The sequence below is a fragment of the Neovison vison genome, chromosome 5, assembly GCF_020171115.1.
Source record: "Neovison vison isolate M4711 chromosome 5, ASM_NN_V1, whole genome shotgun sequence".
Classification (NCBI taxonomy): Eukaryota; Metazoa; Chordata; class Mammalia; order Carnivora; family Mustelidae; genus Neogale; species Neogale vison.
In genome coordinates, this window is record NC_058095.1 from 68,524,740 (window position 1) to 68,551,030 (window position 26,291).

The window sequence follows — 26,291 nt, forward strand, 5'->3', positions numbered from 1 at the left end:
ACCTGGGTGGCTCAGTGGGTTAAGCCGCTGCCTTCGGCTCAGGTCATGATCTTAGGGTCCTGGGATCGAGTCCCGCATGGGGCTCTCTGCTCAGCAGGGAGCCTGCTTCCCTCTCTCTCTCTCTCTGCCTGTCTCTCCATCTACTTGTGATCTCTGTCAAATAAACAAATAAAATCTTTAAAAAAAAAAAAGATACAAATGTAGTGATCCAAAGGGGCACCTGCACCCCAATGTTAGTAGCAAAAATGTCCACAATAACCGAACTATGAAAATAGCCCAGATTTCCACTGATGGATGGATAAAGATGTGTGATACACACACACACACACACACACACACACACACATATATATACATACACTGGAATATAATGCAGCCATTAAAAATGAACTCTTGGGGTGCCTGGGTGGCTCAGTGGGTTAGGCCACTGCCTTCGGCTAAGGTCATGATCTCAGGGTCCTGGGATTGAGCCCCGCATCGGGCTCTCTGCTCAGCAGGGAGCCTGCTTCCTCCTCTCTCTCTGCCTGCCTCTCTGCCTGCTTGTGATCTCTGTCTGTCAAATAAATAAATAAAATCTTAAAAAAAAAATGAAATCTTGTCGGGGCACCTGGGTGGCTCAGTGGGTTAAGCCTCTGCCTTCGGCTCAGGTCATGATCTCAGGGTTCTGGGATCAAGCCCCACGTTGGGCTTTCTGCTCAGCAGGGAGCCTGCTTCCTCCTCTTTCTCTGCCTGTCTCTCTACCTACTTGTGATCTCTGTCTGTCAAGTAAATAAATAAAATCTTTTTTAAAAAATGAAATCTTGTCATTTGCAATGACATGGTTGGAACCAGAGGGTATTATGCTAAGCAAAATAAGTCAATCTGAGAAAAACAATTATCATATGATCCCACTCTTATGTGGAATTTAAGAAACAAGGCAGAGGATTTTAGGTGAAGAGAGAAAAAAAAAAATGAAACCAGAGAGGGAAACAAACCGTAAGAGACTCTTAATCATGGGGAAAAAGCTGAGGATTGCCAAAGGGGAGGAGGTGGAAGGATGAGGAAACTGGGTGAAGGACATTGGGGAGGGTAAGTGTTATAATGAGCACTGGTTATTATAAAAGACAGATGAATCACAGACCTATACCCCTGAAACAAATAATACAGTATATGTTAAATAACTGAATTTAAATTTAGAGTAAAAAGAAATGGTTTTTAAGTTTTTGGAGTCAGGATTTAAATGCAGATTGGATGGCAAAGCCAGTGCTCTTTGCCTTATGAGTGAGACCTCCTGAGTACCAGCTTGGGAAACAACGGAAAGGATCCAAGAAACTGTATTTAAGTTTTGAAAATTAAAGTAACTCTATTCAAAAAGGTGCACCACTTTGGAAGACATTTTGGCAATTTTTAAATAAAGGCAAATACAGGTTTGTTATACAACACAACAATCTTGCTCCTAGCTAGTTACCCAACTGATGTGAAAATAGGTCAAAATAGGTCAAAAAATAGGCTATTTGATTCTTTTTGATGCTACATCAATCTTAAAACTTCTGCATAGCAAAGGAAACAACAGAATGGAAAGGCATCCTATTGAATGGGAGAAAATATTTGTAAATATCTAATGAAACTACATATCCAAAGAAATGGTATCAGGATCTCAAAACGATATCTTCACTTCTGTGTTCATTGCACCACGTTATTTACAATAGTCAAGATATGGAAACAAAGTCCATCAACAGATAAATGAATAATGAAAATGTAATATATACATACAATGGAATATCATTCAGCCTTTAAAAAGAAAGAAACCTTGATATTCAAGACAACAGGGATGAACTAAAGGCCATTAGGCTAAGGGAAAAAAAACCACTCACAGAAGGACAAATACTGCATGATTCCGTTTTAGATAGGAGGTATTTAAATAGCCACACTAGCAGACAAGAAAAATTGAATAGTGCTTGTCAGGGGCCAGGGGGAGAAGGAAATGGAGAATTGTTTTTTTTCAATGGGTATAAGATGATTTTGTTATATAAGATGAGTAAATTCTAAAGATCTGATGTACATTATAGTGCCTACAGTCAATAATATAGTACTGTACACTCTAAAATATGTAAAGAGAATAGATTTCACGTTAAGTGTTCTTATAAAAAAAGAAAAGAAAAACCACAAAAGAACAGAGGAAATCCTTGGAGATTAAGGATATATGAAATATCTTGGTTATGGTGATAGTATCATGGATATAAGGGTAAGTCTATACTAATCAAGATGTATACATTAAATGCGTGTAATTTTTATCACACTCCTGTAAAGCTAAAAAACAAATGGAGTATAAGGGCAGTGAAAGCTTGGGGATATATAAAGAGTTCATTTTTTTGCAGGTTGATTGAAGTTCTCATAGAGCACCAAGGGGAGATGTCTACTGTGAAGATGAAAATAAAATTGGGAACTGGTGACAGACTGCAGATAGAGATGTGGAGGTAAGCAGAATATATGAAAGGATTAAAATAATGGATTTAGATGCCATCAGCTAGGGGAGACAATAGGAAAGTTGGGATTCTAGACAATGCCATACATGGGGTTAAGACTGAAAAATCAATGGCTTTGCCCCTTATTGCTGAGGTGGGGGGAAAAGGAGAAGAAACCCTAAAATTAGACAGTCTGAGAAATTAAGCTCAATGTTGATCAATTCTGGGACTTTGGTAAGTCATCAAATTCCACATTTTCAGTCTTTAAGATGGTGATAAGATTCTTTTGTGGAATCATCATAAGAGTAAAATAAGAGCATGGATGTAAAACTTGCTTAAAAATTCCAAAATACTGGGCGCCTGGGTGGCTCAGTGGGTTAAGCCGCTGCCTTCGGCTAAGGTCATGATCTCAGGGTCCTGGGATCGAGTCCCGCATCAGGCTTTCTGCTCAGCAGGGATCCCGCTTCCTCCTCTCTCTCTCTCTCTCTGCCTGCCTCTCTGCCTACTTGTGATCTCTGTCTGTCAAATAAATAAATAAAATCTTTTAAAAAAAAAGATATTAAAAAAATTTCAAAATACTAAGCAGAAGGGAGACACCCTTAAACAGTAAGGCTGTTAACCAGGCTCTGGCTTTCCCATACCTGTGGGAGTAGCCTGTAAGGTCCTAGGTATACATTAACTCCCAGGTAAAGACAAACTAAACTATTGTAGCAGATAGAAGGTCCACTTTAGGTTCAGGTCAGGTCAGAATGTAGACCTGAAGATAAATCAGAGGAGAAAAGCCTAAAAGACAGAATGATGTGAACCTGTGTTTGGGAAGAGGTAAGTAAAAATCTGCATTCAACGATGAAAATCCAGTTTATCAGAGGTAAGCAGAGTGGCAAGATGCTTGAGTTTTAGTCAATATTGACCTTGGAGAGCAGGGTATTATTTAAAGCAGAGTTGTAGTTTAAGAAAAAAAAGCACATGACATATTAGTTGTTTAACAACTGGAGACAGAAAGATCAATTAAAGGCTTAAAAATAATGCTTCTTCAGTCACCTGGGAATAACAAAGAGAAAGACCTTGTTGGCAGGTCACTGAGACCCCCTTTTGCAGTGCAACTACATAACTCCACTTCTTTTATGTATTGAACCATTATTATGTCATTTTATTTTATTTGTGTATTTTTATTATGTTCAATTAGCCAACTTATAGTACATCATTCATTTTTTTTAAAGATTTTATTTATTTATTTGAGAGAGAGAGACAGTGAGAGAGAGCATGAGAGGGGAGAAGGTCAGAGAGCGAAGCAGACTCCCCATGGAGCTGGGAACCTGATGTGGGACTCAATCCCGGGACTCCAGGATCACGCCCTGAGCCGGAGGCAGTCGTCCAACCAACTGAGCCACCCAGGCGTCCCCATCATTCATTTTTGATGCAGTGTTCAATGATTCATTAGTTGTGCATAACACCCAGTGCTCATCACAACACGTGCCCTCCTTAATATCCATCACCTGGTTACCCCTTCTCCCCAACCCTCTCCCTTCTGTAACCCTCATTTGGTTGCCAGAGTCCAGAGTCTCTCATGGTTTGTTTCCTTCTCTGTTTTCTTCCCAGAGCTCCCTCACTGCCCATATGATTCTCCATGCTATTCCTTATGTTCCACATACAAGTGAAACCATATGATAATTGTCTTTCTCTGCTTGGCTGAATTCACCCAGCATAATCATCTCCAGTTCCACCCATGTTGATGCAAATGGTAGGCATTCATCCTTTCTGATGGCTGAGTAATATTCTATTGTATATATGAACCACATCTTCTTTATCCATTCATCTGTTGAAGGACATCTCAGTTCCTTCCACAGTTTGGATATTGTGGACATCACTGCTATGAATAATGGGGTTTATATACCCCTTCTTTTTCACTACATCTATATCTTTGGGATTAAATACCTAGTAGGGGAATTGTTGGGTTGTAAGGTAGCTCTATTTTTAACATCTTGAGGAACCTCCATACTGCTTTGCCGAGTGGATGTGCCAGCTTGCATAACCACCAATAGTGTAAGAGGGTTCCCCTTTCTTCTCCACATCCTTGCCAACATTTGTTGTTTACTGTCTTATTAATTTTTGCCATTTTAACTGGTGTAAGGTGGTATCTCATTGTGGCTTTGATTTGTATTTCCCTGATGGTGAGTGATGTTGAACATTTTTTCATGTGTCTGTCAGCCATTCGCATGTTTTCTTTGGAGAAGTGTCTGTCATCTCTTCTGCCCTATTTCTTGACTGAATTTTTTTCAGGTGTTGAGTTTGACAAATGACATTACAGATAAAGGGCTGGTATCCAAGATCTATAAAGAACTTATCAAACTCAACACCTGAAAAAAAAACAACACCAACCAAATAATCCAGTTAAGAAATGGGGCAGAAGACATGAACAGACTCTTCCCCAAAGAAAACATATGAATGGCTAACAGATACATGAAAAAATCACTACAACATCACTAACCATCCGGGAAATACAAATAAAAACCACAATCACATACCACCTTACACCAGTTAAAATGGCAAAAATTAACAAGATAGCAGCCCTTTATTTGTAATGTCATTTGTAAATATCTTCTCCCATTCCATAGATTACCTTAGTTTTGTTGACTGTTTCCTTTGCTGTTCAGAAGCTTTTTATCTTGACAAAATCCCAAAAGTTCTTTTTTACTTTCGTTTCCCTTGCCTTTAAAGAGGTGTCTTGAAAGAAATTGCTGTGGCCAATGTCAAAGAGGTTACTGGCTATGTTCTCCTATGGGATTTTGATGGATTCCATCTCACATCAAAGTCTTTCATCCATTCTGAGTTTATCTTTATGTATAGTGTAACAGAATGGTCCAGTTTCATTCTTCTGTGGCTGTGCAATTTTCTCAGCGCTATTTATTGAAGAGACTGTCTTTTTTTGCATTGGATATTCATTCCTTTTTTTAAAAGATTATTTATTTATTTATTTATTTGACAGAGAGACATCACAAGTAGGCAGAGAGGCAGGCAGAGAGAGAGAAAGAAGCAGGCTCCCCGCTGAGCAGAGAGCCCGATGCGGGACTCGATCCCAGGACCCTGAGATCACGACCTGAGCCGAAGGCAGCGGCTTAACCCACTGAGCCACCCAGGCGCCTGATATGTCAACGATTAGTTGACCATAGAGTTGAGAATCCCTTTCTGGTATCATAAAAACCATCTATGAAAAGCCCACAGTGAACATCATTCTCAATGAGGAAAATCTGAGAGATTTTCCTTAAGTTCAGGAACACCAAAGGGATACCCACTCTCACGACATTTGTTCAACATATTATTAGAAGTCTTAGCATCAGCAATCACACAACAAAAAGAAATAAAAGGCATTAAAATTGGAAAAGAAGAAGTCAAACTCTCTCTCTTCACAGATGACATGATACTTTATGTGGAAAATCCAAAGACTCCACCTCAAAATTACTAGAACTCATACAGCAATTCAGCAATGTGGCAGGATACAAAATCAATGCACAGAAATCAGCTGCATTTCTATATGCTAACAATGTAACTAAAGAAAGAGAAATTAAAGAATCAATTCCATTTAAAATAGCACCAAAACCATAAGATACCTAGGAATAAACCTAGCCAAAGAGGTATATACAGTAGAAACTACAGATCACTTGTGAAAGAAATTGAAAAAGACACAAAGAGATGGAAAAACTTTCCATGTTCATGGATTAGAAAAATAAACATTATTAAAATGTCTACGCTGCCCAAAGCAATCTACACTTTCAGTGGAATCCCTATTAAAATACAATCAACATTTTTCACAGAGCTGGAATAAAGAATCCTAAAATTTATATGGAAACAGATAAGACCCCAAATTGCCAGAGGAATGCTGAAAAACAAAACCAAGGCTGGGGGCATCACAGTCCCTGACCGCAAGCTATATTACAAAGCTGTGATCATCAAGACAGCATGGTATTGGCACAAAAACAGACACATAGATCAATGGAACAGAATAGTATGTCATTTAAACATAAAATGTCATAGTGAAAAAAGGCCTGGGTCAATATTCTGATATTAATAACAATGTATCTACTTGATAAAATAATGTAAAAGTCCCCGGCTTTACCATTATACAGGCAAGGTAATTTTTTTCTTGAAAAGAACTCTTCCCAGGGCCCCCTTCATGTCTCTGTTCCTTAGGCTATAGATAAAGGGGTTCAGCATGGGGGTGACCACAGTGTACATCATGGCCATGACAGTCTCCTTAACAGTAGAATTATTAGTTGATGGGCACAAGTAGAGACCAATAACTGTCCCATAGAAGAGAGACACCACAGAGAGGTGGGAGCCACAGGTGGAGAAGGCTTTGTGAATACCCCTAGCAGAAGGGACCTTGAGGATGGAGGACACAATCCGTGCATAAGACATGATAATGAGCAGGAATGGGATGACAAGAATGAGCCCTCCCATGATAAATATCACCAACTCATTAACTCGAGTGTCAGAGCAGGCTAGCTTCAGCAGAGTAGACATATCACAAAAAAAGTGGGGGACTTTGTTGTCTGCACAAAACCACAATCTGGCCATGAGCAGAGTGTGTAACATAGCATGGAACATGGTCAGCACCCAGGACAGCACCACCAGGGAGAGACAGAGCTTGGGGCTCATAAGGCTGGTGTAGTGCAGGGGGAAGCAGATGGCCACATAGCGGTCATAGGCCATGGCCACCAGGAGGAAGCTCTCTAGATCTGCAAAAAACAGGAAGAAGTACATCTGGGTCAAGCAACCAGCATAGGGAATGGAGGAGACTTGGCCCTGCATGGTTTGCAACAACTTGGGAATGGTCACAGAAGAGAAGCAGATATCAGAGAAAGACAAATTGCTGAGAAACAAATACATGGGCATGTGGAGGTGGGAGTCCAGGCGAATGAGGATGATGATGATAAGATTCCCTAGGACAGTGGTAACATACATGGCCAGGAACAGGGCATAGAACAGATCTCGCTGATCTGGATCAATGGGCAGGCCCAGGAGGACAAATTCTGAGATGACAGTTTGATTCTTTCTTGTCATGCTCTGTGTCCAGTATCTTTTGTCCATTATAAACCTGAATAAAAATGAACAAGTTCTATGATACTAGATAAGTTGTTCTGCAATAATTGATTTCAATCTCATTATCCAGAACAGCATTCTCTAACCACAATATAACAAATCACTAAATCCAATCACTTTGAGACTTGTTTTTTTTTTCATTTCTCACTCATTACCATTTAACAATGGTTGTTAAAATGTCAGATGGTTGACTCTTCCCTCTCTCCTGAAACACTCTTATCTCTTATCTTCTGTGTGATAATCCTGGTTCTCAGCCCTTCATTCTCAGTAACTGTGATTGGTGTCCTCTATAACGGTATCTTATGTATTGGTGTTTCCTTGGGCCTTTCCCTAAATACTGTTCTCTTATAACACCACATATACAGCCCTAAAAGAATGGCCTATTCCCATGGCATAAATTACCATCTTAATCTCATTGATAAATCTCTATCACCTCAGAAACTATATCATCAATTGCGTAGTGATTATCTCTTCATATACAATCCCAAGCATCTTTGGTTCAGCAGATCACAAAGAAAACTCATGATCTCACCCTGCCCCCCTCCCAACCTGTACCTCTACATCTCTCACGTGAAAGAAATCCAGGCACAGGTCATACACCTGAGAGTTTTCTTTCCTTCCATCCTCTCTCATCCTCAATATCCAATCTGTCAACACATCCTAAAGATTCAGCCACATTCAACCTCTTTCTCATTCATTCATTCCTTATCTCAACCTTCACTATCCTGACTGGGCTGACATCATGTCTTGTCTGTACTATTGGGAACAGCCTCTTTTCTCTTCACTTTTCTCCTTGTTTCCACACTTGAACATTTTCTCCTTCTGGATGCCTGAGTGGCTCTGTCCATTAAGCATCTGCCTTCAGCTCAGGTCATGATCCCGGAGACCCAGGATTGACTCCCACATCAGGCTCCCCACTCAGTGGGGTGTCTGCTTCTCCTTCTGACCTCCCCCACTCATGCCCTCTCTCTTTCACTCTCACAAATAAATCCTTATGAAAAACAATCTGAGGGGTTTGAAGTGGTGGGGGGGTCGGAGGTTGGGGGGACCAGGTGGTGGGTATTGGAGAGGGCACGGATTGCATGGAGCACTGGGTTTGGTACAAAAACAATGAATACTGTTATGCTCAAAATAAATAAAATTTTTTAAAATGTTGAAAAAATAAAATCAAATCAAATAAATTGGAATTGGAAAATAAATAAATAAATAAACCTTTAAAAAAAACAAACAACAACAAAAAAACACTCTCTCCTTCAATATACTTCATTAATACTGTGGTATTCTAAGATGAAAATCTGAATCATCATTCTCCCTAACATCTTCATGGAATTCTCATTGCTGTAAAGATAAAAGTCAAGGGATGCCTGGATGGCTCAGTCAGTTAAGCATCCACTTTGGCTCAGGTCATTATCCCAGAGTCCTGGGATTGAGTACTGCATCAGGCTCCTTGCTCTGTAGGGAGCCTGGATCTCCCTCTGCCTCTCCCACCTGCCCATTCTCTTTTTCATACTCTCTCTCAAATAGATAGATAAAATCTCATTTTAAAAAGATAAAAAGCAAAATTCCTCTCAAAGGAATTGCACAAAAGATGCTTCAACAACTTGCTGACATCCAGAGCTTCACCTAGCCCCATAATGACACTCAATTCACCTCTCCAGAAATGCTGGGCTTGAAAGGCACAATTTCTTGCCACCAGTCTTTTCTACTTGCTGTTCCCCCTGCCTAGCATCTTCCTCTCTCTGCTCCCTCCTCACCTGGTTTGTTCCTACTTACCCTTCAGCCATATTATATGTCATTTACTCAGCTGTATCTCTCTTGTCCCCCTTCCCCAGACCAAGTAAGAACCTGCCACTATGTTTTCCAGGCATCCCATACTTGTCCCTCAAGCACTGAATGCCCAGGAGATTGGTTATAGCTGTTCTCCCTATTGGATGGTAAACATGTAGGAGAGGCCACGTCTGCCTTCATGACTGCAGAAGTGTCAGCACCTGGCACAGTGTCTCGATATAGCCAATGTTCTGTAAATATTCATTGGCTATGCTTCAGGCTGAGACATGCATTCCTTCAACTTTGGAGACAGCAAACTTCTATTAGAATATTTACTTCTACGAAATCATCTTAGAACAAAAATTAATAACTTTCAGCACTTTATTATAGAATTGCCTGACATAACCTTGTTACTCATGGAAAATTTGAATTTCAACTATGCTGCTCTTTAACCAAAATAGCCGACCCGGTATACATCCACACCATCACTATTTCCTTTTGCTGTATCCACAAGATTCAGTGATATTGCTGTAAAAAAAAATGAACCTGATGGATCTCGAGATTTAGTAACTTGGAGATAAAAGGAAGAAATACAGGTAATTTCTGGATTTGAGATCTTATATAGCAATATTTATGAATATTATTATTTTTAAAAAAAGACAAAATGTAACTGGTGAACTGATGTAACTGGTTTAACAGGTTACACCAGTGTAACCAGTTATGTAACCATATGATGGTGTAACATCAGAGAAAATATTTCTAGGGAAGTCTCAGGAGGCAGGGAGATGAAGAAGAGGAGGATTATCATACCTGAAGAACCTATCCTGCAGAATGTCTACAACATGGAAAAACAAGACTTTTGGGTTAGAAGGACCCAAATGGATCAGCTCATTCACCCTTTGCCCAACCTACCCAGTATACCTGAGGCTGACACCGGCACACTAACTTAAGGTCCTGTTTCCCTTTATTTACTAAGACATGTGTAGTGCCAGCTTTTGTAGTCATCACCTGTGTCTGCAACATCCCTTCTCAAATCTCCCATTCTATACACCCCTGGGCCTAAGGGGCCCTGGATCCCAGAGGAGTCTAGATCCTAAAGGAACTTATTAAAGACACAGAAATTACCCAGGACCCTTGCGACAAATGCTCTGAGTGCTGGAGCAGTGACTGATTACATCACTGAGCATACCTCACTATACTTTGGGGGAAGGTGGGGAAGGAGAGAAGTTCATAATATGGATGCTTAATCATTCCCTGTTTAGGGAATGGACAGTAGTCCCACGGGGCTGGAGCCTTCCTTTTGGAGGGTGAAGGAGGATGCTTGTAGAATCCATAGAAAGGAATAGGGACAAGGCTATGAATTCCTAAAATATCTTACAGAGTAAAAGGCTTTATTGCAGGCAAGAAATCGTCATCAGTGGTCTTTGAAGAAAGTACCATGAAAGACGTATTTTGGAAAAATTCCCAGGGTGGCATCACCTCTCACTACAACCCAGTTTCTCATAAACATACTCAAGGGGAGAGATAAACCTGCAGCTAATAAAGATTAGATCCCTATGACCCAATCTTATGCAGATGCATAGGAAGTACTGGAATAAAAGGTAACTCTCCCAGATCATTTCAACTTTTCCTCATGCAGTGATGGAAAAGAAACCCAGATTTTCATTCCATTGAGGTATGTTTAGCTTCTTACATCTGTAGGAACCTTAATAGCACCCTGCCACCACTATGCACATTTGTCAGATTACCTCCTAGTTTCCAGTTGTTTCTTACTCTGTATTGGTCATAAGGCCATAGCTAATATTTATAACTCCTTCTTCCATATTTCCTCTATGTGTATCACTGTAGCTACATGGTTTCTTTACATTCAACTTTCATTCCTTGTGAGTCCAAATCCTCAGTGTTGATGTCTTTATTGGGTCACTATGGTTTTCCATTATCTTTTACTAAGTAGTACTCTAAAGAACCTCCTGGATATCAGGCATGGTCTTTCCTCATTGTGTAGAGAAATCCAGTTTTCTATTGTTAATTTAGATTTAATGACTGCAGACAGTATCATAGCTCCTTTCTTTGCCTGTTGGTTCATTAACACAAAAAACCTAAAATGGCCAAGTGGCAGTCTCAGATTCCCATAGAATAGAACCATTAAAGCAATCCTGGTAGAAATATTCTTTAGGAGATGTACCAGAAACTTCTTGTGCAGCGCTTCAGATTCTCTCAGACATCTTTTATTCCAGCTACAGCTGCAGTAACCAGTTCCGCAGACTTTAACCAGCTTCACAGAGATATAATCTAACTATATTACTTCAGGCCTGCTCCACCTGATTATTGCATCTTTCTGCATAGGGTTTTTCTGCTTCCACAGAGTAGAATATCACAGGTAGCCAGTTTAATACTGATAATACTGATGTAAGGGAGTCCAGGACCCATGTGTCAACCCTTAAAAAAAAAACAAGTGGTGGGAGCTAAGGAATATACGCTTCCCATTTTCACTAAGCTGGACAGTTCTATGATGCATTTCAACAAGCCTTATTCACCAGTAGTGGTCAACTTAATAAGCCACGCCACCCCATTTATTGGTTGTCCTTTCTTCATTATTTATAACCTTCTGTCTCTTCCTGTGAGATAACAGTACCAAAAAAATACTAGCAAATAATAAGATTTTGTTTGCATTTTGAGCAACCCAGACTATAACAGAAAGTAAGATCACTAAACCAGAAGCCTAAAATTGTCAGGGTGGGAAGCAAAAATTTTATGAGGTCATCATTTGGTGTAATAATGACAAAAGTCAGTCCTGCTACCACCTCTTGATTCCCAGACCCATATATCATGGCTATGGGAGAAGTAGCACCATGTGCGTGGTCCTGGTTCATATTCCATAGAAGTATACACCAATCTTTTGGGATGTGATCTCCCAACTGGCATCACAACTTTGGTATAAGGCTGTAACTGCGAAAACAGACAAGAACTTGCTATCATCCTCTGCATCCTCCTTCCATGTACCTTCCAAGGGATTTCTCCATCGTAATTGATTGCTTTTTTTCCCCCAATTTATTTATTTTCAGAAAAACAGTATTCATTATTTTTTCACCACACCCAGTGCTCCATGCAAGCCGTGCCCTCTATAATACCCACTACCTGGTACCCCAACCTCCCACCCCCCCCGCCACTTCAAACCCCTCAGATTGTTTTTCAGAGTCCATAGTCTCTCATGGTTCACCTCCCCTTCCAATTTACAATTGATTGCTTTTGAAGCTGGAGTCCATTACTCCCCTCCACTTATTTGTTTTATAGAGCGGTGAGCAACTGAGATCTTAAACATGAGGGCAGGGAGAGGAGGTAGGGAGGAAAGACTAGAGTGCAGATGCATTTAGAAGGACAGATATAGGAAAATATAAAATTAAGTGTAAATTATATATAAATATACAAATATATATTACATATGCACACTAAATATTTGAAATAATTAAATAAACTGCATAGACTAGCAGTTCTTACATAATTCTTTTTTTAATCTAGTATCTATTTTATTAGCATTTTTGGAAATCTATTTAAGACCAGTATTTCTTTTTTTTTTTTTTCTGCTTACCTTTTTTTTTTTTAATTTCTTTTCAGTGTAACAGTGCCCCACGGCACCTCTTGATACACCCCTCCCTTCAAAGATGTCTTCCCAAGGGCTCCAGCCTGCCTGATCACTGCCTGTCCCTGTCTCCTCCAGGGGTCTGTCTTGTCTGAGCAGCTCCCTTTGATCTGTTGGGTCTTTATCTCAGGAGCTTTCACACCTGCTGGCACAGACCTCCTCTGTCTCTGGCCTCCTCTGGAGTCCTTGCCTTTGATGCTGTATCTCTATATTCTCTACCACCCACTTTCTTTCTTTTTTTTTTTAATTTTTCTTTTCAGCGTATTCATTGTTTTTGCACCACACCCAGTGCTCCATGCAATACGAGTTCTCCCTAATACCCACCACCTTGTTCCCCCAATCTCCTACCCCCTCCCTTCAAGACCCTTGGGTTGTTTTTCAGAGTCCATAGTCTTTCATGGTTTACCTCTCCTTCCAAGTAACAGTACTGATAGTGGGCACCCTTGTCTTATTCCTGATTTTAGTGGGAATGTCCCTATATTTTCCCATTAAGCTTGATGTTGGCTTTTGGGCTGACTCAAATATAGTATTACATCATGTTAAATAAGCATCTATTCCTACTATTTTGAGGATTTTTACCTAGAAATGGTTGTTTAATTTTAGCAAATGTACCATTTTCATTGAAAAAAAACTCCACATTTAAAAGGATTGAAACATTTTAATTCAACAAATGAACTACAAAAAACAGCAGCTATAAGTATGGAGATGATCATTTAAACAATAAGAAAATGCTTTAAATTATAATATTTAAACTTCCCTTATTGCTATTTAAATTTCATTCATTGTATCAGTATAATATTTCATCTCAGCATCTACAATTTTAACAAATGCTTGGAAAGTTTTTTGTTCAGAAACAGATACTGGTCTAACAGAAACACATTTGAAAATATTCTTTTTCTGGTCGTAGTTTCCAACACACCTATGAACTCGGCCTCTAATCATTCTTGGAAGTTCACGACCCTGTTTTTAAAAAAATAAATATCAAAGAAGTTACTATTTACTTCATCTGAATTCCAGTTTTTTAAAACTAATCATATGACCAACTAAATATGAATCACCCCCAAAAGCTGTAATTCCCTCAACCTGATTTAGGGCCCCACTGCCTGTAAGACCAAGATAGCTAGGTATATATGGGTGTCCTGCCACAGAAGAAAGACATTCACTTGGGTAGGGCTTCTTACAAGCTGGTAAACTATTGGTCTTAAAAGACTGAATAACTCCCAATGTAATGGCACATGAATTATTCACTTTATTAGACTGCTAGAGTTCCACTTCCAATAAACAGCAGATCAGGTAGTTCAGACTAACTCTCTAGCTAAGAACAACTCAAATAGGTGGATGAAATATTTTTAAATCTCCTCATAGACATTAGAGAGCTACCAATGCAGTGAGGGAATAGAGAGACTCCCATCTGGGAAAAGACAGAAGTCCAAAGTGGGGCTTGACATTTAGGAATGTTTCCCCTTTGAGATTATCTGTCAAGAACAGCCAAGACAGTTGAGAGTCTAAGAAAGTGAGCAGAGGTTTTGACAGGCTCCTAGGACTGGGAGAGAAAAAGAGGAATCAGAGGCTCCCAAGGAAAAGAGATTCTGGTCACCATTCTCACTCTCACCCTTGGCTTAGGGTTGGTACCCAAAAGGGCTACACCTTTCATGGGACTAGTAAAATGGAAAAAGACCAGCCAGCATCAAATCTTCTGAATCATTAATTAAAGGTGAGTATTCTGGAGTTCCCTTCACCAAATGGTCATAAAAAACACTAGGTATAAAAGGTAGCAGTGATAATTGTTAAAAAGGCTTTATTAAAAAGCAGAATTTCTGTTCCTCAACAGCCATCACTATGACTAAAAAATCAGGGCCCCGTGTGGCTCAGTCATTAAGCATCTGCCTTCAGCTTGGGTCATGATCAAGCCTGGCATCGAGCCCCGCTCGGGCTCCCTACTTGGCGGGAAGCCTGCTTCTCCCTCTCTCACTCCCCTGCCTGTATTTCCTCTCTCACTGTGTCTCTGTCAAATAAATAAATACATCTTTTAAAAAAATAAAAGACTGAAAAAGCAAACTATGGAGTATGAGAAAAAATTTGCAATATAAATAATGGACAAATAACTTGTACCCAAAATAGTCACACACACAAAAAAACCTCTGATAAATCACTAAGGATAAAACAATAATTCAATAGAAAAGAGCAAGAGGCCTGAAAAGACTTTACAGAAGAAGGAGTCTAAGTGGCCAGTAAACATACAAGGTGTTCAACCTCATTAGTTACCAGGAACTGCAGAAAAGTAAGGTAGTTGTTTCTCTGGAGAATGCCGACTAATACACATTCAATTCCTCCTCCTGACTTAGTTCCATTGATTTAACTCCTTCCTTTCTTTGGGAAATGAGGATCCCAGTTAGATGCCCTTTCTGACCTAAACAACTTCAGACCACACAGATCCGCAGTTCCCTCCCCAGTGAATGGAAACACCACTCTGTGGTCCAGATGGTGGATCTGCATTGTCACAGCTCTGTCCAAGGGAGACTTCGGGTAGTTTGCCATGTTCCCCCTTATTATTTCCCAAGTGGACTGATAAGAGGCCACATTCTATGTTAGCTACGGGAGAAATAGAGCAGAACAAGTGGATGAACCAAAAGAGCAGAACGCTTGCAAATGAAAAATAAAATGAAAAATTGAATGAAAAATGAAATGAAAAAATGCTTGTTCAACCAATTCTCATTTAAATTAGGAAATCTGGGTTGCAATTCAGATAAAATCAGCAATTTAATATGGCAGATGGGTATTTTAAAATCTTTCTTATGAAGACAGGAAAGTTGCACCAGGGAGAATTAAAATCCCTTTTAACTGATGATTAAAAAAAAATTGAAATGATTTATTTGACCAAGAAACAGTGGATCTCAATCTAAAGAAATCTCAAGGGAAAAAAAATAGGACTGATAGAATGAGAGTGCAGATTTAGACATTAACTAAAATTGAGTAGGGAATATATGAACATGATGGATATAGAAATATCATTGAAACCCAGAGACTTGCCACATTCCTCATATCTCAATGTCACAGTCAAGTCCTTCTACTTATGATCAAGTCCAAGACCATGCTGTGCTATGTGATACATCCCAGACCCATATTAGTAGTCATGATGGCAGTAATTTAACTGTGGATATTAAACACCTTCATGATACTATTCAGGGCATTCCTTGCGATCCTTATAATCAGTTCCAAGAGTGACTTTCACACAAAGGATTAATGATATTTTATCTGATGTAAACCGCTTTGCTTGTATCAAAACACTGGTGCTGGCATTATAGGTGGAATGATGACACTTTTTATTGCTATAATCATTTTATGCTTAGTCCTCAGATGCTCATGGAAATCTATCTGATGACTAATGGTTCAAGAACTTGCAAAACGGACTTTGCTGCTTCTGCATTAACAAAAAGGAGGAAATGCAACCGTCCCTCAGAATGATAGGCTGCTTGAAATATCACTAATGAGAAATCGTACTGGTCACACGAGCATGCTTGACGATGACCTTGAGAAAACCTGAACTAGCGGCAGGCCTCCGGTGGAGAGGAGGATACACGTCCTTGAAGCCCAGCGGCTCAGGGTGGAACATCACCTTTTTCCCTTTTCCATTGTCTCCCCTGCCTCATGAAAGCCAGCTGTTAGAATAACCCCTTTATGTGCGCTTGCTCAGCCAAAAATTCCAAGCTGCTGGGCCAGGCACAGCCTACTCTGTTTACCTACAAGACTATGGTCGACATAGGACTCCCATTCCTTCTCGTTGACCTACAAGACCCATGACTAATGTATAACCTCCTCCTTTGTTGGTTGTGGTCTTGTATCTAATAAATATGGGACTGAGGAGCTTTGGGGGGTGACAGTCCTTTCAGCGTCATCCCTGCTCCCTCCCTCTCCCAGGTGACTTGTTTGTTCCTCATTCTTCTCCTGAGTGCCATGAGGAAGGGGCCCCCAAATGCCTGGCAGAGGGAAGAGATGCACGGAGAGAGGCCTGGTGTTTGTGTGAAGTGGTATGTCACTCAGCGCTCAGGGAGCTGTCCACCCTCAAGGCAAAGCTTTCCTCCTTTGCCCTGAGCTAGTCTTTCATGCCAGACCCATACTCTAGGCCAGGAGTGTCTTTACATTGCACTAGGGCTGTGAAGCAAGAAGATTCCGTGGGGTCCCCAGTGGGAGAGGAGCAGCGCTTCCAATAGGCAAGGCCGAGTCTCCCCACTTTGCCCTCCCCAGGCCAGTGTTCTCCCAGGCCCATCCCCGAAACGGAAAACCTACTCTCACTCTTCAAGGGTCCGTCCTTATAGCCCTACCCGCTCTGCTGGGCCATGGGAACCTGGAAACGATGGCGTCTGGATTTCCATGCCAGCACCCATTCGGCCCCCAACTTTTGCCCACTTGACCCACAGAAGAGACTCAGGAGAGCTATGCAGAGAAACTAGAACAGGCTTTAATTAATGAAATGAACACCACCTAAAGGTTCTGCGAAGAACATGGGGAGAGGGGAGGGGAAACCTGTGGGCAGCGGCAGGAGTCCCAGGAGCTGTGGGACTGGAGGCCAAAGGGACACGGATCTCCGTGTACTGTCCCAAGGCCCATGGCCCCTGGGATCACAGACGAGGCGTCAGGCCCCCACCTTCCCTCAAAATGGTGGGTCAGGGATTGGGAAGTATTCCCAATGTTGAATGGCAGGATGGAAGCCCAATTTTGCTCCAGTACCAGGCTTGATTTGTGTCTCCCGTTCCACCCTAGTCTTGCACCGGTGTCACCTGGAAGGAAGTGCAACACCGGCTACTTCTCCAGGAAGCTCAGCCAAGCCTCTGCCTCTTGGGCCCCAAGAGAGTGGGCTGTGCTGTGGAGGGAGAAGGCTTGTTGCTCGGTGCAGCTCTTTTGCGTCCTCTCCGGTGCTGGGCAGGGGATGAGGGGGTCTTGGTGGCAAGGCTGGTGTGGGCCGTGCTGACCAGGGAGGCGGTGCTGGTAGGAGGAGAGGCCACGATGCCCCCGTCCCCGCAGGCAGCCTTGCTGGCAGTGCTAAAGCCATCTGACGTGGACCTCTGCTTGCTCAGGTGCCTGGGGATGTGACTGAAGGGAGGGGCACTCGGGGCTCCCGACACAGGCTGGTTCGTCGTGCTGGCTCCAGTGGTCCCCGACAGGGTGCTCTGGCGGGGGCGGCCTCCTGTGTTTGGGCCCAGACTTGCCCTGGAGCCCTGTGGGCCAATTGGGGCCCTGCTCGTTGCAGCTGCGATGCAGAGAGCCCCAAACCTGGAGCACAGATCTGCGACATCATCTCCCCTCCCCAAACCTGGGGGTGCTGCCGAAAGCCCCATGCTGATGGGGGCTGGCATTGTGCTGCCAGCTGGGGGGCTGGGGTGCTGGCTGTTGGGCCCAGCATGGGACACAGCGCCAGGCAGCTGGAGGGCCACTGTCAAGCCAGGGACAGCAGCTGTGGGCTGCAATGTGGAGGAAGATGGCTTGTTGCACGGTGCAGCCCTTTTGCACTTAATCAATCGCTGGGCAGGGGATGAGGGGGTCTTGGTGGCAAGGCTGGTGTGGGCCGTGCTGACCAGGGAGGCGGTGCCGGTAGGAGGAGAGGCCACGACGCCCCCGTCCCCGCAGGCACCCTTGCTGGAAGTGCTGCAGCCATCTGATGTGGACCTCTGCTTGCTCAGGTGCCTGGGGATGTGACTGAAGGGAGGGGCACTCGGGGCTCCCGACACAGGCTGGTTCGTCGTGCTGGCTCCAGTGGTCCCCGACAGGGTGCTCTGGCGGGGGCGGCCTCCTGTGTTCGGGCCCAGGCTTGCCTTGGAGCCCTGCGGGCCACTTGGGGCCCTGCTCGTTGCTGCTGCGATACAGAGAGCCCCAAACCTGGAACACAGATCTGCAACATCATCTCCTCTCCCCAAACCTGGGGGTGCTGCCGAAAGCCCCATGCTGATGGGGGCCGGCATTGTGCTTCCAGCTGGACGCCTGGGGTGCTGGCTGTTCGGCCCAGCGTGGGACACAGTGCCAGGCTGCTGAGGGGCCGCTGTCAAGCCAGGGACAGCAGCAGTGGGCTGCAATGTGGAGGAAGATGGCTTGTTGCACGGTGCAGCCCTTTTGCACTTAATCAATTGCTGGGCAGGGGATGAGGGGGTCTTGGTGGCAAGGCTGGTGTTGGCCGTGCTGACCAGGGAGGCGGTGCCGGTAGGAGGAGAGGCCACGAAGCCCCCGTCCCCGCAGGCAGCCTTGCTGGCAGTGCTAATGCCATCTGATGTGGACCTCTGCTTGCTCATGTGCCTGGGGATGTGACTGAAGGGAGGGGCACTCGGGGCTCCCGACACAGGCTGGTTCGTCGTGCTGGCTCCAGTGGTCCCTGACAGGGTGCTCTGGCGTGGGTGGCCTCCTGTGTTCGGGCCCAGGCTTGCCCTGGAGCCCTGTGGGCCACTTGGGGCCCTGCTCATTGCTGCTGTGATGCAGAGAGCCCCAAACCTGGAGCAGAGATCTGCAACATCATCTCCTCTCCCCAAACCTGGGGGTGCTGCCGAAAGCCCCATGCTGATGGGGGCCGGCATTGTGCTTCCAGCTGGACGGCCAGGGTGCTGGCTGTTGGGCCCAGCGTGGGACACAGTGCCAGGCAGCTGAGGGGCTGCTGTCAAGCCAGGGACAGCAGCAGTGGGCTGTAATGTGGAGGAAGATGGCTTGTTGCACGGTGCAGCCCTTTTGCACTTAATCAATCGCTGAGCAGGGGATGAGGGGGTCTTGGTGGCAAGGCTGGTGTGGGCTGTGCTGACCAGGGAGGCGGTGCCGGAAGGAGGAGAGGCCACGATGGCCCCATCCCCGTAGGCAGCCTTGCTGGAAGTGCTGCAGCCATCTGATGTGGACCTCTGCTTGCTCAGGTGCCTGGGGATGTGACTGAAGGGAGGGGCACTCGGGGCTCCCGACACAGGCTGGTTCGTCATGCTGGCTCCAGTGATCCCCAACAGGGTGCCCTGGCATGGGCGGCCCCCTGTGTTCAGGCCCAGGCTTGCCCTGGAGCCCTGCGGGCCACTTGGGGCCCTGCTCTTTGCTGATGCGATGCAGAGAGCCCCAAACCTTGAGCACAGATCTGCAACAACATCTCCTTTCCCCAAACCTGGGGGTGCTGCCGAAAGCCCCATGCTGATGGGGGCTGGCATTGTGCTGCCAGCTGGGGGGCCGGGGTGCTGGCTGTTGGGCCCAGCATGGGACACAGGGCCGGGCAGCTGGGGGGCCGCTGTCAAGCCAGGGGCAGCAGCTGCGCCAGGGGCGAGTGCAGCAGAAGAGGTAACTGAACCTGGCTGGGCACTGGCACGGGTACCCCGGGAGGCAGATGCGGGTAAGGGAACCACATAACCCGCCTGGGTGCCACTGCCCAAGGACAGCTGGACTACTGCTGTGCTCAGGGCCTGGAGTGGGTCTGGAGCCTGAGCTGCCGGCTGTCCATGCGGGGGAAAGCTTTGAAGGGTGCTGGCTCTGGGCCACTGCCCACCAACAGCCCCGAGTGGGGCCTGGGCAGTGGATCCCGGGTTGCCATTACCTACAGGCAGCGCAGGCAGCCCTGGGGGGGCTGTGACTGAGGCTGTGATTTCCCTGGACGGCTTCGAGAGGGCCTGGGTAGATGCAACATTGCTCCCACTGATGCCAGTGTGAGACCCCAAGAGGAGAGGCTGGGAAGAACGGGAGCAGTCCGTGGAGGTGACCTGGGAGTCAGAGGCTGGCAGGGGAGCAGCCACTGCAGCAGGCAGGGCCAAGGCACTGGATGGGCTAGCTGGGCCACAGCTGCAGGTGGCCTCTGTGTCCCCTCGAAGAGTATCTTGGATGCGCTGGAGAGCAGTTCTTTTTTCCCGGTCCAGGTCCTCTGCAGTCACTCGAAACCCCGGCTCAGGGGGTGATGGCAGCCTCAGAGGCTCCCCTCGCCTGTGTGGCAGCAGAGGAAACTTGCGTTTTCGGGGCCTGGAACAGTCAGCTGGGGATGAGTAGTTCCTCTGCGCTGCCTTCTGCCCCGTAGTGGTATCGGCATCCTTTTCCGGCTGGTTCTTCTGGCGAAGTGCAGGCACTCCGGCAGGACACAAGGGGCTCTCTTGGCAGACTTTTTTGGGGGACCTCGGGGGCCGTGAGGCCTGACTTGTGGGCAGACCCCTCTTCCTCTGCACCGGGTGGCAGCCCCTGGTGGAACTGTAAGAACTGGTAATGGCATTTCGGGTGGGACAAGAGCTCCTATGGGAGCTGGGGGACTTCTTAATGTATGGGTCTTCTGAGCTCTCTTTCTGGGGGATGGCTCTCAGCAGAGGCCCAGGCCTGGGCACAAAGGAAGAGAGGCCACCGTGGACCCCCAGGGGTCTAAATGCCCCCTGTGGGGCCTCATTGCCTTTAGGGTCCTTTCTGTGAGTCTCTATCTGGGCCATCCCTTTGCCGCTCTTTCTGTGGTCTCTGCACACCTGCTCCGCTGTAGAGACATCATGGACATTTCTGGGTGTTGAGGGCCGCAGCCCAGTGATCACTCCCTGCAGCACACAGGGGGTGACCGTGTCCACGATGGACTCGATGCGGCAGCGGCAGGACATCTGTGATCCGGCATCTGACAGCATCGACTTCAGCCGGCAGCCCCACCTGCAGGAGGATGTGAGAAGCCCCAGAAGAAAGCGAGGGGTTGCCTGGATCCCAGAGTACCTTCTCCAAGCTGCTAGGACTGAGCGTGGTTGCCACCTTGCAGGGTACTTGGAGGACCTCCTGTGAGTGGACCCCGGGGCATGGACCGCCGGACGAGCCCTGGGCTCCAAGAGTTGTCTGTGGCCACAGTGAGCCCGGTGGGGGCGGACCAGCCCTCCTGGCAGGTGCGGACCCCGCAGAGCCCGGGGATGGGGGGAGGGGCACGGCCTGCTCAAGGTGGTGCCCATAGAGCAGTCGGGTAATGCCAGATGCTGAGGTTAACGAACTAAGCTCGCAGTGCTCTCCTTCAGCTGCCAAGTCACGGCTGAAGGCCTAGAGCACAATGCGGGGCCTGTTGCCAGGACACAGCTTTAGAACCTGGAACCTGAGGAGTGAGCGCGTGTGCAGGAACCCCTGTGCACGCGCACAGCTTCTGTTGGGTCGCCGCCCAGTGCAAGAATCAGGCCTGCAGAGGCGCCGTGGAGGGGTCGACTCCCTCATTCCCAACCCTTGGGGGATTCACAGATCTCATGGGCTTGAAGGCTGAACTGAGGAAGGGGAACGGGAGTGCAGTGGGTGCCAGCCATCTCTCCTGGCTGGGCCTGAAGCACTAAGGGACAAGAGTTGGTCCCATAGCTGCGCCCCTGCAGACCTGTCAGCCGGGCATGGCAGGGCTACACGCATTTTCTCTTTCCTGGGCAAGTGCCTGCATTGCCTCCTCCTCTGGGTCTCAGGCCCTTTGGTTCTGGGTGACATCTTGGACGGTGGGCTCACATGTTGTGCAACTCTGGCCTCTAGGAGACGCTCTGAAGACCTTTAGGGTTCTTTCCCCATTTTGATTAATCCAGCAACAGGATGAAGGTCCAAGTGGGCATTATGTCTTGCCTTTTGTCCACCATTCTTGCTCCAGTGTCCTTGGCCTGCCCTTGCCATGCTCTTCGTGTACACTTGGCACACCCGCGTCTGGGGTTACATCTATAGCTGAGTCTCTCCTCTATTCTCCCTGAAGATGCCACGGACTGGATTCCATTCACAGAACTTTCTTTACTTTCTGACAGCACCCGGTGTGGAGTCTCCTTGGACAGTCCCCACAAGCACCCACTGAAACCCAAAGGGCAATTGTTTCTGGTAATACTCTCTCACAGAAACACCAGGGGTCCCCTGGCATGTGGGGGTCCACACAGCAATGGGTGATAAGCCCGCCTGTCAGATACAACTGTGATCCCGGTGCTCCCTGGGCTTTTCTCTCTCGCTGCTGCTGCCACTCAGAACCAAATTCTCACCACTGACTGCGGCAACTGCCGTGCTAAGTTCTTCATGTCTGTTCATCCCTATCGAGTCCTCAGAGGTGCTTTAAGAAGTAGGGAGTCTTCTCTTCCCTGTTCCGTAGTTGGGGACGCTGAGACACGCAGATGATTCACCACCTGTCCCAGGTCACCCAGCTGGTAGGCTGGTGCCACCCTGAGTCCATGCTGAGAGCTGGGTCCTAGAGGCTTGCAGGCCTGGCTAGAACTCAGGCCCTCACTGTCCCTCATCCGTTCAGGTCTTAGAGCTTGCTGGAGAAGGGTGGGAAGGGGGAGAAGGTGCTGAGCAGTCCCCACACTGGGACTGGGGCCTGAGCGGGGCCTGTTCCCTGTACCCTGGCCCTGACCCCACAGCTACATTTGCAGTGTGGCCCATAGGCGGGGTGGACCCCTGTCCCCAACAGGGCCCCCTTTTGCCACTCTCCCAGGAAGTACAGCTTGGGCTTTAAGGGTGCTGGCCTGAGCATGCAAGAAAGGTGGCCTGGGGGCTGAGAGATGATGCTGACTGCTGTGGACACAGTGGCAGGTAGTTGGGAAAGATGGGGCAGCAAGCAGAGAAGCAGAGAAGGGGAAGCACTGCAGAAGGAGGTGGGAGGGGAGAGGAATAGAGGAGACTGACAACACACACATACACACACACACACACATGCACGCACACACAGAGACACAGGGCAGATAGGAAAGAGGGGAGGAGCAATGACCTAGGGATACAGTGAGGCCATCTAGATCCTGCCCTTCCTCCTGGCTGCATGTCAGGTCCCCAGTGGGCAGGTCACCCCCGCTGTGTCCTAGTCAGTCTTTTCCTCATCTGCATAGCAGTTTGGTGGGACCCTGTACCTGCTTGCACGAGTGGGTGGCATCTACCATTCCCTGTGTCCAGGGCTGGCCTAGTACCAGAGCTTTCATCTGCTCACGGCCCAACCCACATCAGGGGCACACAGAGAAACTTCAAGCAATGACAGTTTCTGAGGCCACAGACATGCTTCTGGGGGCTCAGGAGGCTGAAAATTTGGCCTGGGAAGAGAATTTCTTTCCCTGGCATTTTGCTGCTGAAAACGATTCCCCCCAGGCCAGGAGCGAGCTGTGTTCTTGGAGTAGCAGGACAACCCCCCACCCCATATGGGAAGCCTGGGAGGTGGGTTTCTGAAATCCTGAACTGTAATCCCACCAGTAATACTCCAACAGTTTGCTTTGATCAAAGATCCTCTGTATTTGAACATGCTTTCCAATTGTTCAGTAATGGGAGTCCCAACATAACATGGCTCACATATTTTTATATGTGGATATAATTTTTTATCTATCCGTAGAGAAAAATGACAAAATTCTTTGTTTTTAGAGGTTATTTCTCATGCCTGAATCCATCTCTACACCCAGGGGGGACTCAAACTCACAACCCTGACACCAATCATCACACACTCCACCGCATGAGCCATCCGGTCAGCTCTACTTTTCAGAGGTTATTTCTAAAATTCTGCCTTGAAATTTTTTAAAGATTTTATTTACATATTTGTCAGAGAGAGATGGAGAGCACAAGTATGGGGGAGGGACCGAGCAGAGGGAGAAGCAGACTCCCCTTTGAGCAGCAAGCCCAATGCGGGATTCCATTCCAGGACGCCGGCCTCATGACCTGAGAAGGCAGATGCTTAACACACTGAACCAGTCGAGGGTCCTGAAAATTCTGCTTTGAAATGTAACCTGGGCAATTATCAATTTATTTATTTTCTTATTAGTTTTATTATTATTTTAAATAATTTTAATATTTTATTTGCAAATTATTTATTTTATTTTATTAATTTTACTTTTTAATTTATTTTACCATTCATTTTTATTATTTATTTATTTATTTAAGATTTTTGAAATTTATTCGACACAGAGAGAGAGAGAGGTCACAAGTAGGCAAAGAGGCAGGTAGATGCAGACGGGGAGGTTGGCTGCCTGCTGAGCAGGGAGCCTGATATGGGGCTCGATCCCAGGATTCTGGAATCACGACCTGAGCTGAAGGCAGAGGATTAACTCACTGAGCCACCCAGGTGCCCTAGATTCATTAGCAAGTTACCTTACAATAAAAAGTTCACCTTTTAGAGTGCAGTCTGGAGGATAGTTTGATTTTTCGGTGGGGGGAGCTGTTGGGACCTTAGAAAATGACAGGATCATTATGGAGCTCAGTCTGAAGTTGCTTCACCAGGTCACAATGGACAGGGTATAATCGTAGAACTTAATGTTACCTTTATTATCACCTGTGACAATATAGCTGAAATGGACAAAAACATCTGTTTGGGAACTAACAATAGTAAGTACCATCTCCTGAACAGCTCATTTTATGTCCAGCTCTGGAATCCAGGCGTTGTACAAATTTCACTTAACACTGTGGCTGATTTTACAATCGTTCCACTTTACATCTGGGAAACTAAGGCTCAAAGAAGTTGAGAAATTTGCTCAAGGCCTGGGGTTGCCAGATTTAGCAAATAAAAAATGCAGGATGCCCAGTGAAATTTGAATTTCAGTAAAACAAGCAGTAATCTTTCAGTACAAGTATATCCCAAATACCACTGGGGACCGACTTACACACGGCAGCCCCATCAAGCCCTGTGGCTAGACTGTGCAGGGACCCAGGGTTACCTAATGCAAAGCACACGCTCTTACTCTCCTCTCCCTGCCCTCTCCCATCAGCCATATGCAGTGGCAATGGGCGTTGATTGATATTCTCTGCCACGAGACCACAGAGGACATCAGAGTCCATCCAACAGCCCTCTGAAATCACACATCTTGTCAAAAGCACACAGTCCACTTTACAGGAGGGCACTGCTCTCAGAGCCATATAAAACCCTGTCCAGTGGTCACGGCCAAAGGCAGTGTCCTGTGATATAATGGCTTTTATTTCCAATTCCCAGATCCATCCCAAATGTTTTTTTTTTTTTTTAAGCTTCTGGCATAAGTCTAATCACGGTCGGGGGCAGGATGGGGGATCCTCTAATAGATGCAAAGTGATTAAATGCATTTTCTGATTGATCAGCAAGGCAGGTGAGCAGAGTAATTGGTGAGAACACCTTTCACTGCTGTCTGCTTGAAAGAAATGGCAAAACAGGCCAAGTGTTTTCAAGATCCTTGGTGGGCTCCCTGGTCCTGGCTGGGTTTTATTTACCATGGAGAGAGGGGAGTACAGGCCTGGTCTTCACTGGGCCCTAGTCCCCCAACTAATTAAAGGCTGATTCATCAGCAGCTGCAATTCTTCTACTGTATTTTCCACACCCCCGAGTGGGGACAATTTGCATTTCTCTTTGTAAAGACATGCCAGGACCTCACCGCTCTCTGTATTAAAATAAATGAAAAAAAAAAGTAGGGCTTTTGAAAATCAGACAGCACTGTGACTCCAAACACATG

At 45.8% G+C, this 26,291-nt stretch overlaps 2 protein-coding genes across 2 annotated transcripts in view; both read right to left on the bottom strand.

Annotated features, from left to right (window-relative positions):
• Positions 1–6,560: 6,560 nt before the first annotated feature.
• Positions 6,561–7,505, bottom strand: LOC122907801 (olfactory receptor-like protein DTMT). Its single transcript, XM_044250628.1, has one exon. It carries the CDS (start codon positions 7,503–7,505, stop codon positions 6,561–6,563), a length of 945 nt encoding a protein of 314 aa, XP_044106563.1.
• A 15,629-nt stretch (positions 7,506–23,134) lies between these two features.
• Positions 23,135–26,291, bottom strand: part of LOC122907387 (cilia- and flagella-associated protein 251-like) — a 42,361-nt gene continuing 39,204 nt past the window's right edge. Inside the window, 1 exon segment of the mRNA XM_044250274.1 lies at positions 23,135–23,162. The gene's annotated coding sequence lies outside the window, so the exon portion shown is untranslated.